The sequence below is a fragment of the Mizuhopecten yessoensis genome, unplaced genomic scaffold (genome assembly GCF_002113885.1).
Source record: "Mizuhopecten yessoensis strain PY_sf001 unplaced genomic scaffold, ASM211388v2 scaffold4513, whole genome shotgun sequence".
In the NCBI taxonomy this organism is placed as follows: Eukaryota; Metazoa; Mollusca; class Bivalvia; order Pectinida; family Pectinidae; genus Mizuhopecten; species Mizuhopecten yessoensis.
Genome location: NW_018405584.1, coordinates 136679 through 151453, shown reverse-complemented (window position 1 = coordinate 151453; position 14775 = coordinate 136679). Strand labels below are relative to the sequence as shown.

At 35.6% G+C, this 14775-nt stretch overlaps 1 protein-coding gene across 5 annotated transcripts in view; it reads left to right on the top strand.

Moving 5' to 3' along the window:
• The window catches only part of LOC110449179 (ral GTPase-activating protein subunit alpha-1-like), a 73664-nt gene that overhangs the window by 50413 nt on the left and 8476 nt on the right, over positions 1-14775 (top strand). For all 5 annotated transcript variants that reach the window (XM_021495872.1, XM_021495871.1, XM_021495870.1 and 2 more), the window contains 8 exons: positions 1052-1159; positions 1535-1606; positions 2461-2584; positions 4433-4588; positions 4921-5079; positions 5538-5665; positions 6065-6180; positions 6514-6624. In XM_021495872.1, the coding sequence (XP_021351547.1) occupies positions 1052-1159; positions 1535-1606; positions 2461-2584; positions 4433-4588; positions 4921-5079; positions 5538-5665; positions 6065-6180; positions 6514-6624 (974 nt within the window). The remainder of the gene's footprint in view (positions 1-1051; positions 1160-1534; positions 1607-2460; positions 2585-4432; positions 4589-4920; positions 5080-5537; positions 5666-6064; positions 6181-6513; positions 6625-14775) is intronic.

Below are 14775 nucleotides of genomic sequence, written 5' to 3'. Positions count from 1 at the left end.
ATCCTTTGTATTGTTTATTTGGAAAGTTATGCTAATTTTGATAGCCAGTATAAATGCTTGACATAATAATTCATGTTCATTTCAGTGTATTTCATATTTCTTGCTAGTTACCTAGTTTTATTTTAAAGAAATTGCAATTTCTGAATGATAAAAATAATTTTTGAAAGTTTGTTTTAGTGACTTGATAAAATAAAAGTTCTTTTCAATTCTTGGTATATAAGAAATTGTTCTAAAAACATGTTTTAAGGCATTCTCTTTGTACATTCTTTCCATTGAAAAAACTTAAATAATATTTGTTGATATTTTACTGTCATATCAGCAGACAAAACAGGAAATTTGAACAAAATGTTTCAAAGTCGAAAATTTTCATGCAATTCCTATGTGGATTTTTTTTAAATGACAGTCCTTTTTTAAGCGCTGTATCTAATATATCTGTATGCATAAACAGTGAAACCTGTCTAAAATGGACATCATCAGGATCAGCATTTCAGTTCAGAATAAACAGGTATTCAGATTTCACAGGTTCAATTTTAATACATAGAAGTATATACAATGGAACCGCTATATGAATGTCTGATATATACAGGTTTCTAGATTCCACAGGGTCATTTTCAAAGAAGTGTGTTCCGTGGAACCTGTAATAAAGGTCTAGTTTATACAGGTATCTAGATTACACAGGTTCAACTTACGTAGAAATTTATTCAGAGGAACCTTAGTGAAAGTCTGGGTTGTACACACAGATTCAGTTTACATGGAAAAGCACATTGTGGGACAATAATGAATGTCTGGTTTGTACAGGTATCTAGATTACACAGATTCAGTTTACATGGAAAAGCACATTGTGGGACAATAATGAATGTCTGGTTTGTACCAAATAAGCATTGCTTCTTGACCAGTACTGCTGAACATGGCTTCAGAATATACATTGATCTGTATTGAAATGTTAACTAATGTAAAAAGAGAAAAGAAAAGTTGAGAATATTTCTTGTCATTTAAAATGCTGAACCTTACCAGGACTATACCTTATCTGAGTCGATGTATCTGTCCACAGTATGCTGGCCAAGTCACAGATGCCGACAGAGATCCAGGACCCTGTCTCGCCTTTCCAGATCTGTCGCATGTTGGTCGACCAACTTGGCCTATTGGCCTGGGAGAAGAGGTAAGCTATTGTGGAAAACCACAAATAATTACTTTGTTTGTGAAATTGCAGTTCCATCAAAAATTCCATCACAAATTTATCACATTTGAACAAGCCTGCTTAAAAATGTATACCGGGAATTGTTCGTCCAGTTGAACTTTCTCCCTTTGCTAAAATGATACATATTTGCCCAGTGTTGATTTCGCCTTCACATTTAATTGCTTAATATGATGTCTCCTAATGTTCATTTTAATGATAAATTCGCCTTCATTTTCACGGGCCAAAAAGGCGAAAGTTAAACTGCAGCGATAATTTCCCAGTATACAGTATGTGTTACCGACAGTTAGAGACTACAGCTTTAGGTTGCAACTGACCTTGACCTTTGAATTGTTCCAGGTGCCATTTTGATTTGTTGAAAAAGAGTGACAAGTTACTTCGGGAGATGAAGCACTTAGATAATCAAAAATGGTAAGTGCTGACTGATCGGATGAACTGTAACTATTTACAATGATTTCAGGAGTGTATTTTGTGATTTTATTGTACACCTGACAACTGCTAAGGGGAAGTTCTACTTGATCGTCACTGTTATATTTTGGTGGGTGAGTGGTTGGTTGGTACAGTGGCTAGCACACTTAACTTTACGAAGACAGCCAAGGGTTTGATTCCCCATTCAGACATGGAAAGGTTTTGGGTCACCTGTATAACCAGATGAGTTTTCTCTAGGTACTTTGGTTTCTTGCCTCATTAAGACCATATGCAGGCTTTCATTTTGGCCATAATAAAAAAATATAAATAAAAAAGATTAATTGTAATACTTTCATATTAGTCATTCGTACATGGTCAATTGGTGATGCATAAGGGGGGAGACTCACTCATGTTGACCAAAATTTACCAATCTCCCTCGAAACTCCCTCATTGAAGTCTAAACCCACACAAACTCAAAAATCTACATCCTGTGGTCAACTGGTCTCCTAGTTACTCAAGGGTGTGTGTAATGATCATAACAGGTGTGTCTGAATCAAATTAATGCTTTTTGGGGTAATTTTGATACATCAGAGGGAGAGATAAACTGAGCAAAGCTGAAGTTTCAGTCACATTTCATGCACTTTCTCCCTCTTTAAAATGAGAAATGAGGGAGATCTCCCTCATTGGAGGTTTCAGAGGTTGACACCTATTATTTTGGGATCAAAATATTCAGTAAGTATTTCTGACTGGATACAGGGTATATTAGGTTATTTATTTTTGTCTGACATGCATGCATGAACCAATGGAAATACTAGATTCCAGACAGAGGCTATTTAGTGTGACATGTTTTGTTTCAGCCGAGAAACTCACAAGTTTGCAGTGATTTATGTGGCAGAGGGCCAAGAAGATAAAAACTCCATTCTTTCTAATTCGGGTGGCAGCAAAGCATTCGAGGAGTTTGTGTCGGGGCTTGGCTGGGAGGTGAGATATGATGGAGAAAGATTTTAATAAAATAATTTAATATTGATTCGGATATTAAATTAAATTCAATGGTTTTAATTTTGATTGTTATAGAATGCATATTGTATACCAGGATTTTTTTGCCATTCAACTGTAAAATCATATCGCTCCATGTTAAATTCACCCTTCACATTTGATAACTATATTTATTATGTTGCTTACAAATGTTCGCTGTAATGATGAATTATAGTACCATCTCAAAAATGTTCTTTGAAAGGATCGAAACATGGAAATATCGAAATTGTAAAAATTGGTTGCTTGTTTTAATACCTCGTGGTGTAAGTGGAGCTTCATGGACAGACAGTAAGGTTTAGGAAACACTTGTAACTGGTAGAAGTTTACCTTTGTGATGGATATCTTTAGTACTAACGAATGATCACTGATTGTTATTATTTCTGTACATACAAACATACTGGTGATTTCAAATTGACCCCTTATTGCCTGTGAATTATATTGAAATAACTCATAATGAAAAATATAATGGTGGTATGGTTGCGCAGTGGAAAGCGCACTTGCCTTTCACCAAGACGACTGAGGTTCGATTCCCCAATCTCACATGAAAAGGTACAGGGCCACCTTCCCAACCACTTGGGTTTTCTCCTGGTACTCTGGTTTCCTCTCACATTAAGACTCCCTGCACGCCAACATCCAGGCCAACAAGAGGGATTAATATAAGTTGATATAACTTGTTTTGCAATTGTTGTAAAATAAATAAAGTTTAATTAATTAAGAATGAATAATAAAATTTAGTTTGAAGAAAAATCAAACCCTGTAGAGTCTGATGAGTTTTCCCCTGTACCAGTTATACTAGGAAGTTAATCATTGACGCTGTTTGCCCCAGATTGAGTTGAAGACACCCTGTATAGTATGATGAGTTTTCACCTGTACCAGTTATACAGAAAGTTTATCATTGACGCTGTTTGCCCCAGATTGAGTTGGAGACACCCTGTATTGTGTGATGAGTTTTCCCTTGTACCAGTTATACAGAAAGTTTATCATTGACACTGTTTGCCCCAGATTGAGTTTGAGACACCCTGTATAGTGTGATGAGTTTTACCCTGTACCAGTTATACAGAAAGTTTATCATTGACGCTGTTTGCCCCAGATTGAGTTGGAGACACCCTGTATAGTGTGATGAGTTTTCCCCTGTACCAGTTATACAGAAAGTTTATCATTGACGCTGTTTGCCCCAGATTGAGTTGAAGACACCCTGTATAGTATGATGAGTTTTCCCCTGTACCAGTTATACAGAAAGTTTATCATTGACGCTGAATGCCCCAGATTGAGTTGAAGACACCCTGTATTGTGTGATGAGTTTTCCCCTGTACCAGTTATACAGAAAGTTTATCATTGACGCTGTTTGCCCCAAATTGAGTTTGAGACACCCTGTATAGTCTGATGAGTTTTCCTCTGTACCAGTTATACAGAATGTTTATCATTGACGCTGTTTGCCCCAGATTGAGTTTGAGACACCCTGTATAGTGTGATGAGTTTTACCCTGTACCAGTTATACAGAAAGTTTATCATTGACACTGTTTGCCCCAGATTGAGTTGAAGACAACCTGTATAGTATGATGAGTTTTCCCCTGTACCAGTTATACAGAAAGTTTATCATTGACGCTCTTTGCCCCAGATTGAGTTGGAGACACCCTGTATTGTGCAATGAGTTTTACCCTGTACCAGTTATACAGAAAGTTTATCATTGACGCTCTTTGCCCCAGATTGAGTTGGAGACACCCTGTATTGTGCAATGAGTTTTACCCTGAACCAGTTATACAGAAAGTTTATCATTGACACTGTTTGCCCCAGATTGAGTTGGAGACACACCAGGGATTTATAGGTGGCCTTCAGCAGAACAGGACAACTGGTGATACAGCGCCCTACTATGCCACCTCCTTGTGTGAGTGTATATTTCACGTGTCCACACGCATGCCGTCGGGGACGGACGATGCCAGACACATAAAGGTAGGTGTTAACACAGGGTTGATATCAGTTTCATTTTGTATTTAATACCTACAATATTAGTACCTTAAATTTGTGGAGAAATCTTGTCGGAGAACTTTTGAAATTCAGTCTACCGGTAGTTTATTTTGAACTGAAATTGAATTAAAACTGTCGGCTACACTTGCTATATTTCATAGATTATATCAGTTTTAAACACAACTTTCTTTCTATTTGTGTCAAACTGGTTGCAAGCAATATTAAAAATCACACCTATGTAGCCATTCTGTCTGCTAAAAGTCAAAACAGTAAAAACAGTTTTGCAGAAATAATCAATCGTTTGTATTTTTCCACAGATGCGCCATCTTGGGAATGATGAGGTTCACATTGTGTGGACGGAACACAGTCGGGACTACAGGCGTGGAATCATACCCACTGAGTTTGGCGACGTCCTCATCATTATATATCCCCTCACTAATGGGCTTTACAGAGTCCAGATCAACAAAAAACCTGAAGTATGTATCAAACTCCACACTCCAATATATAACGTCAATGTATTGCTTACAAATTTACAGATTTACATAAATTTGTAAATTGAACATTGTTGAACTTTCCTTCCATTTGGTTCATGAGCTCAAGAGAATAATTTCAATTTTGTTACTTCATTCTCAAAGTCAAATGGATGTTCCGTCATAGGTTGAAGGCTCTGATAAATGCTTATTTTGCACAAAAGAGCAGGAACCACTTATTTGAAAAACGTGTGCATCTAAAGATGTTGTGAAGATGCATACCCCTAAACAAAATGGGGTATCTGAAGAACAGTTTTTAGTACCACTGTGATGCATCAAGTATTCAAAGAATCACCATATTAAATCATTGTTGTCTCTCACAATAAAACAAATATATAACTGAACAAAATTCAAAATGTTTATTAGGTGAAGAAACCTTTGATTAATGCATTGTTCTGTTGCAGATACCTTTCTTCGGTCCCATATTTGACGGTGCAATATTGGATCGTAAGGTGTTACCTGGTCTAGTCCGAGCTACTGCAATCAATGCCAGTCGTGTGAAACGTAGTCTGATTCCCTTCTACCACTCATTGTATCCTTGGTCACTGACGATGTGATGTCCTCAGGGTTTGGTAAAACTAGCACAGAAAACTTAACTATAGCTTTGTCAGGAAGTAATTAATTGGAGTTTTATGGAATGAATGTCGGAAAAAAAGAATAAACATTCAGCCTGCACTTTGAAATTCATTTACTGTAAGTCTTATGTGTATCTGAATCACCAGATTTATCTTGGCAATATTTGTTATACAGTACGCTAAAAAAAAGACAAAAAACATGTGAGTTTCCAATTATTCTAGATTGCATAGTTTTGTTGGTAATTAAAGTGACTATATCTAGACAGCACATTGTTGAAACTTTAAATACATACACAAGTAATGCTAAATAAAAGTAGTGATCACCAGACAAGTTGTCTCCCTTGACTACCAACCAGTTATGAGGAACGTGCCAAAAATTTTAACATGGTGATCCAGCACCATGTAGATCTGACCATGTTTGAGGACTTCTCAGCTAGTGTCTTCTCACCCGTGCTGCCTCCTAACTCCACCAGTAAGTCAACTCTTGTATCTCGTGATACGCCATAGTCATGATCCATATTTTAATTGCTCAGTAGTGAATCGTGTCTTAATCTCTGTTATATTTACTGTATTCAGCAGTGTTTTTTGGACAAAAGATATTTTAGCAAAGTTCACCTTTAAATTGGGTGAAAATCACCAAATTGTGATGATTGGATGTTTTTGTTTGTTAGGGATACCAAAAAATCTGTGATTAAATACTTTTGAAGGTTTTCGATATCGAACCTACCAGTAATCATGGAATATTTTTGGTTGTTTGGGATACTAAAATCAATGTCGGATTAAATGTTTCCTATTTGGTGATCAGTTTCAGACCAGAGCCTTGACCTGCCTCCCAGTGCCAGTTCTAACTCCCTGGAGCTGACCCAGCTGGCCGGGCCAGAGCAGGTGTCGCCCCCTAGTGGTCGCCAGAGCAGAGGTAGGAAAGCTCAGTCAGCCCTCTGGCACAAGGGACGAGACAACCTGATTTTCTTTTGAGCTGGTCATTGTTGGCAGGGTTTTTTGTGCGAAAGTTGGTGTTGGTGTGTCCGTTGCTGTGCATGTTTTCTAAATGTAACGGCCGCAAAATTCAGATTGTTAACATGCCTTAGCAGAACAACAATTCACACATTTCTCCCACACATATTAACGTTCTTGCTAAAAACTCCTAGTCAGTTAATATCTAGACATCATAATTGTAGATTAACAAATTACATAGCATAACTTCTGTCTTTATTACTATGGGTTAAAGAATGAATGGCATTTTCTTTTATTTTCGAAAATGGCATTTTGTACAAGAATGATTAAGGTGTGATTCCATGTGTTTGATAACACATTGATTGTGCTTGGTGTGGTTTGGTTCACTGTGAAACATGCTGTGCTTGTTTGTGATGAGTTTCGAAGATGTCAACCTTTTTTTGGGGGACAATAGCTTACTTACTACATTTGTTCTTCAGCCTTCTGCTTCAGACACGTTTTCCATTGCCTTGTCAGTCGTGTACAGCTGTCGCGTTTCATTTAAAACTTTTCTTCTTCAATACAAAAACATATTTTGAGGAGGGAGGATTACTGACTAGACAGTAAATTAATAGTTCAAGATTGATCGAGTTTGACTTTGAAGTCATCTTTACCAGCTTAACAAGTTATACTTCTTTGGATTATTATTAATTACAATAGATAATCATCATAAATTAAGTTTGCATAATAGAAACAAATAACTGAAATTGTGGCAATTTGGATTATCATTATGAATCAATTTCGTGTGATAGGAACCATTCCTCTTAAGTTGCACAGTCTGTTTGACATAAAATCACATGGTTTAATGTACAGAAGATTATGCAGTGTGATCTCATTCTTATAATGACATTCAGAAAATTGTCAATGGTATGAAAACATGCATATCATACAATTTCTCAGTAGTGTCCTAAGATTATTGTAGAAACTTCAACATTTTGCATTTTTGCAAGTCACTGCGATTACAGTACTTTAAAAAAGTCCAATCGATACTTTCTGTGAAAATTATTTTAAGAAAACAACCACCAAAATCACTTTTTCTTATAGGCTGTTCACATTTTCTACAGAATGATATAAAATAATATGTTTACAAGTTGAATCTCCCATAATTGTTTTTATTTCATTTTTTTCTAGTAAACTTTTCGTTTAAAATGTAAAAAAACTACTTAAATATTACTTAAACAAGGCCCGTCCTCCTATGACCCTGGCTGTTGTGAGGACATTCAACCCCAAACAACCAAATCAATACTTAAACAAGCAGAAAAGCATGATTCACAGTAGAATATCAAACTAAACCTGATTAACTCCATAAATGTATTTCTTCAGTGCTTTGTATATTGTATACTCTGATGTGGAAATCTGGGAATTCACCTTTGACCTTATGACCTTTGACCTAGCCTTGACATGTTAAGCCCCTTACACTTAGCTAGTATTGATAATACCTCATTCAAAGGACATTTGGAGATGTCAAGGTCATCTATTTATATTACCTTTCTTCATTCAAATGACCTTTAGAGAGGTCAAAGTCATCTACTACAGGTTGTTGTAAACATGACCTTACGCAATACGTTCACAGATTTTCGACACCAAATATGAAATACGAAGCATTGTAGTTGGCTAGTCTAATCAACTAACATAATATACAGACTTATCTTATGTATCTTTTGTATCTCATGTATTTTATAGTTACATTTTTATTTTGTCTTATTTTATGCAAATATTCTTATCTGTATATATTAATGTATGATTATCATAAAAAAAATCTTCATTAACGCAAAGGAATCTCATTGCACGAACAGGGGTTCGATCCCTGGTATTGCCCGACTTTATATTATAAATAGCCTTACAAAAAAAGATCAGAGGGTTTTGGACATTTAGTTTTACCTGCGGCAATATCTAACTGAGAGGAGGAGAGAAAATAATTTCATGGAAGATAGTTATAAATGCTTTATAAAAGTTGTTATAAGTACAGTGGTAATGAGTTTTGTTGGTAAATGTAATAAGTTATCGAGTGTTGTTAGATGTATATATAAACAAAACTGAAGTTAAAAACAGTATATTGCATAAAAAAACCATAAACGTCCTGGTAGATACAAGTGGAATACAAACTAGAACAAAGGGGTCCAAGAATTTGTTATGAATTTGTTTGAAGAAACTGTAGAGTGAATGAAATAGATTTTAACTATGCATGAATTTCAAACACTAGATACGAGGAGGATGTGTTTGTTTGCGTACACACCTATGTAGCCAGCGGCACCTTCGTGTCGGAAGTAACCTCTGGAAGTATGTTATAATGTATGAGTGAGTCAACTTTTATATTTTATGAATGCATTTTTGCACCTGTCAGGACAGATTTATTTTATTCAATTTGAGAAATATGGGGACGTTATATAATTTGCGTCACTCATAAGCTTTCGTACAAATACCACGGATAAAGGAGGGACTCTTATTTTACACAAGAGTGTTCCACATGGCGTCTCTGGTTGTACATTTTCAATATCATATGAAAAGCAAAAATTCAAAATATTTGCCAAATGTGTGTATGTGCTGTGTGTGTGTGTATGTGTGTGTGATGTCACTATATATTGTAACCGTGGTGATAAGGGAGGCTGGTCCCTCCCCGAGTAGTGATTATATTAATAAACAGTTACACGGTCCCCCGAAACACTTTGTCTTTCATTTACGGAGTATAACTACCATGGTTGATATTGTTTTATTATTCCATTGATGAGATTTTGTCAAAGAAAATTTATTTGGTTGATTTTACCAAATGACATCTTATAAATGGTGCACACAATTTATTTTACACTGGGAGGATTCAGGTATGTCTTGTCCGGTAGAATTCTTGGAGTATTCATATTGTTCATTAAATAAATGAATGTCCATAGTCATAAAACATCATATATATATGTTAATGTGACCCTGCAGTGTTATTCTGAATAATCCCTTGCCTTGATTACAACACAAAACATGAAAAAAACCCCGACATTTTAACTAATTCTTAGGATAAACTAAACATAATAAATTTACACTTTCAAAAATCTTATACACTGTACAGAGAATAGCCTTCTGTAACAACAATTAATACATGATATTTTCGTATATTCTTAAAGAATAGTTTCGGGTGACAGAGTGTGTACATATAGTTGGAGATATGATAGTACCTCTGTTTTACTTTCTAGTTCCCCAGTGCCATCAGTATAACAGTCTGCCCGGGAAAGCTATTCTTCATCGGGTCAGACAACGCCAGTCGGCCCTGGACACACTTTAGGTACAGTCCACACTGGAATGTCCACTCTGTGTTGACCTGTGTGTGACCGTCCTAACCCCCACCCTCAACTAACGTAGTAATAACAGATATATATAAATGACCACTGCTTTCCGTAATATACTCTAACCAAGTCAAAGAATATACCTTAACTTGTTTCAAATGCATCTTCTTTCCAAAAGAATGTTGCTCCTAGAATATTAGAATTTATATTTTGTGAAAATTTATGAAAAAAACACCCTCCATGATTCATTAAAGAGATATGCAGGCCAGCACGCTTTAACAATACTCGGAAGAATAAATTATTAATTGAAATTATTCAAGGGGGACAACTCCAATACCAATTATAGGCACAGCGTAATTAGTAAGGTGTCCTGTCTTATTATCAATGGGAGAATGAACATAAACTTGGTTTATGGTTGTCTGACGCTATTGTTGATTGCATTGATTTTAATGCTGAATGACAAAAACAAAAGCAAAACAAGATGGATTCAATTTAAGAATCATTAGGAAATGATGGAGATTATTTATGAGCACGGTATAGTGACAGCGGATTAAGCAGCAGGAACCTGTACCTTGTGTACGAAGAGGTGTGGTGAGAAACATCACCCATTCACCACTATAAGCCCAGCCTCCAGTCAGGGGTGAGTTCTGGATATTGTCTGTGGGTGTTACAGAGACGGAAGACCAGTTGTAGATGCTTTTCTCATTCATTCTTCTTAGGAAACCTGTACACTGTATTTAGACATTTACAACCACATGTACAGAAACTTAAAACAGAGGAGTTGTGAAATATTCTTATCAAAAACCCTAATGACGGACTTAAAACAAAATTTATAGTAATTCATTAATGAGAATTTTTTATTTTTTTTAATCAGAATTGGAATTTTGAATTTTCATGTGAATTATTAAATGGCTCTTTAAAAGATCATTGGGATGTGGATGTGGGAATCTTGTCTAAATACGGTATATAGGACAACAAAGAGTACAGAAAAAACTCTTGTGTGTATACAGGGGCTCCTGTAGAGGGATTTCACTACTGAATCTATGCATGGATATATTTGACATGGTTTTTTAGTAACGTTCGTAGATTATAGTTTGATAGTACAGATATAGTGTGGGATATCATAGCATAGAAATATTCTTGTCCAATTTGAATTTGTTTTTCTGTGTGTGTGTATATATAGCAGTATTTTTCTTCTTCTTCTTCTAAAAAAATTAAATAATAATAATAAAGAATTTGAATTCACGTAGACAAAGTAAGTAGCTGGACATTGCTTCATGGGGTGTGTTGACGAAAGCAAGTAACAACATAAAACATGAAAAATGACATAAAACATCTGAATCGAAGTTAATTGACATTATACTTAAATAAGTAGTGTTAAATGTAATAAAGCTCTGCATGAAGAAGAAAAAAGAGAGAAACGGATAAAGAATATTGATCACAAAACTCAATAGTAACTTACCAGTGAATCATTACTGTGTCTGTGAGTGTGATGCCCCTTGTTGAGAGAAAATGCTATAGTTGTGTCCCCTCGATGCTAAATATCTTATTTGATAAGCAGGTCTCCATTCACTATTAAAAGTGTTTTTCATTTCATATTAATAGAATACTTCGAAAAATTCCAACAGGAAAGTTTTTTATTTATTACAATGGCATTGGCTCTCCGACAACTCAACACTGAGCTGGATGTATTGTAGTACAAATGTAACTAGTTACCTTATTTGACTGCAAATAAGCCCCCTCCCCCCCTCTTTAATAAATGTCCAGGGAACAGGATGGGGGCCTGGAATTAAGCCCCCTCCCCCCCTCTTTAATAAATGTCCAGGGAACAGGATGGGGGCCCCAACCCCAGATCTTACTTCTCCAGGAAAGTTTTGTTTGTTAATTTTCTCAAAATAACGGTGTATTTGCTAGATTAGCTACTGGTTTCCAAAACTCTGTTAGCCCAAGTTTAAATTCTACAAAAAACAAGGTCACTGAACATGGCTCAGCCATATATAAAGTATCCTCCACTCATTGGTTCTGTATTTTTTTTTTTAGGATCCTTTTTTAGTAGGAGTTATATGTGTTTACACTTATATGTGGTCAAATACGGTAAACAAGATACATATTGATATGAAACGATTCACGGTCAACACAATAGGATTGAACCTTCTTAAATCTGAATTATCCTCATTTTGATACATTTGATGCAGGCACTTATATAAATTCATATTTGTTCAAACAGATTTATATGATGATAATTTAATTTGTTGGTATGGAAATTCATGTCTCAGATCTAGAAAGTTTTCATCAAAACAGATGGTAAAACTAAAAATAAAATAAAAGCTCTATTTTGGAAATTTGGTCCTGCCATTACCCGGTCTTTTTCTTCGGGAACTAAAGTGTCAGTATAAGTAAGGTTTGATTGCAGTGTTTGTATATGTAAGTAACTTGGTGTGGTGTACCTAGGGATTGATAGGGATGTCAGCTGGTCCCTAAATGACATTACAAGGGGCCAATAATATGTAACAAGTAACTAAAATGAGGCCTGTTAAGGGGCTGAACCATACAAGACATAACTAAGATTGATAGAGATGTCTCGTATAGTGATATCCCTTCTGGTGAAGTACCAATTTGGATTAAAATCCATTTTAACCCAAGATCCCCTCCCTGGATCCTTTGCATAAAAACCTACCGGTACTCTAAGCCCCACCCTAAAACACCCGAAAGATTGGCCCCCACCCTTCTGTCGGTACCAGTGTTTATGCTACAGTTTCTCTTTCTATTTGATATCAAGCTGTTTTGATCTCATGCTGCATGCACAATTCTTTTTAATGTCCTACTTGCTGATTTCACAGATTTCAGCATAGTCATTTTGTTCCAATATTTTGAAACACTCCGTTATTTTAATGTGGTACTATTCTCCATGTGACATCAAATCACGTGGACTTTGTTGTCACTCTGCATGTTTTACTTTAAACCAAATTTATTTTCCTTCATCATTTACAGAAATATGGTAATAATTCTTGATTAAATATTTGTTTCAATGTAAATTTCATTTCAGTGCTTATCATCCACAAATTGTGCTCTTTATTTGCTGGCTTTGCTGTTCATGTTTTTGTCATAACTGTATGAATGTCATATGCATCTTTACCATTATCAAATGAATATCATTTATTCAACTTGAAAAAAATAAAACAAACTATCTCGTGCAGACTTAGCCTCCTGATATAAGAACTTTGGTGGCGAAGAGTACGCATCGTGAGTGAAATAAATTTAGATGTTCGTGATCAAGTTTAGTCTTTAAGAGACACGGAAAAAGTGTGATTTCGGGAAATTTCAAAAATCTTATTTCAAGTATTGATAGTTGTTTTTGAACTTCATTCTTTTGTAAATTTTGATATATTTAGATATGGACCACAAATCAAGAATGGAGTCTCCAGGGCTTTGGGAGATTTTTATCCTCCAATTGAAAAAGAAAATACACAAATTACAAAACAATTTGACTTGAGTAAAACTATTTACTATTTACAATTTAAAATAGAATCAAGTTAAGAGGTAAAATTGGAAGATGTACCTTCCTGGAGTTAGTTACAAATCTTAAGTTATTCAGCCATTGGGGGATTCCTTCATTTTATGATTTTAACAAAAAAATATCAGTAAATAATGTCTCACAAAAAGTGGGTTTATGCCATGGTGCAGCACTAGACTAGTTGTTCATCTGACCGCTCTTTCAAACTTTCATCTTCATCAAAACAATACGGTACTAGAAAACATTTATAATGAGAGGAATAAAGATATTTGAATTTGTTTACCAGGTATATAGTGAGCCAGAGTCCATAAGGTATTCCAAAATGAGGTCAAAAATGATAAAATTTAATAAAATATTCAAAAATCTTCTTCTCGGCAGTTGTCAGAGATTTAAATTTTTGAATCAACATTCACAATTGTTTGATATTTACACATTTTGCCCTCCATCATGACGGTAACTTCTTGTTGTGAAAGTGAATGTTAGTACAGAGCATTCAAGGAAAGGTGTTTACTAAAAAAACTGTGAAGGTGACATGTATACTGAGCATATGTTGGTGTCACCAGTAAAAGGCTCATGTTTTACTGGGAAAAACGGGGGAGTGATACTGTTAGCAAACATACAAAGAGGTTGGTATCCCAGTGCTCTTTTCGTAATTACTTTCAGAAGATTCATCATTAAGCTTTACTTAATGATAAAACAAGGTTTTTTTACCTCACATTTTCATTCACTATACATTTTGTAGTTCAAAAAAACACATCCTTAAATGAGGTAGTTTTAAGAATTAAAAAATCTCATGGGAGGAGCACCCCTTGCAGAAATAATAGTAGATCTATCAATTGCTCAACAAATGACTGATTTTGAATGCGTTTAAAAGCATCGGAAATTATGTTGGAATTAAAAGGGTCAGCCTCTCGCAATAGTGTTAACTGAGGCTCCAACAAATCATCTATTGCTCAAAAACGATTGTTCCGTCAAAGACAGGTTCATTTGACATTTTTAGGTCACCCGAGACAAAGTCTCAAGTGACCTATTGCGATTGCCTTTTGTCCGTCGTCGTCCGTCGTCCGTCGTGCGTCGTGCGTCGTGCGTCCGTAAACAATTTACATTTTCGACTTCTTCTCCAAAACCCCTGAACCAATTTCAATAAAATTTTGCAGGGACCTTCCATGGACAAAGGTCAACAAAAATAGTTGCCGGTTTAGTCCTAAGCCCCCAGGGGCCTGAGGGGCGGGGCCAAAAAGGGTCAAATTGACTAAAATTTCAAAAATCTTCTTCTCCAAAACCCCTGAAC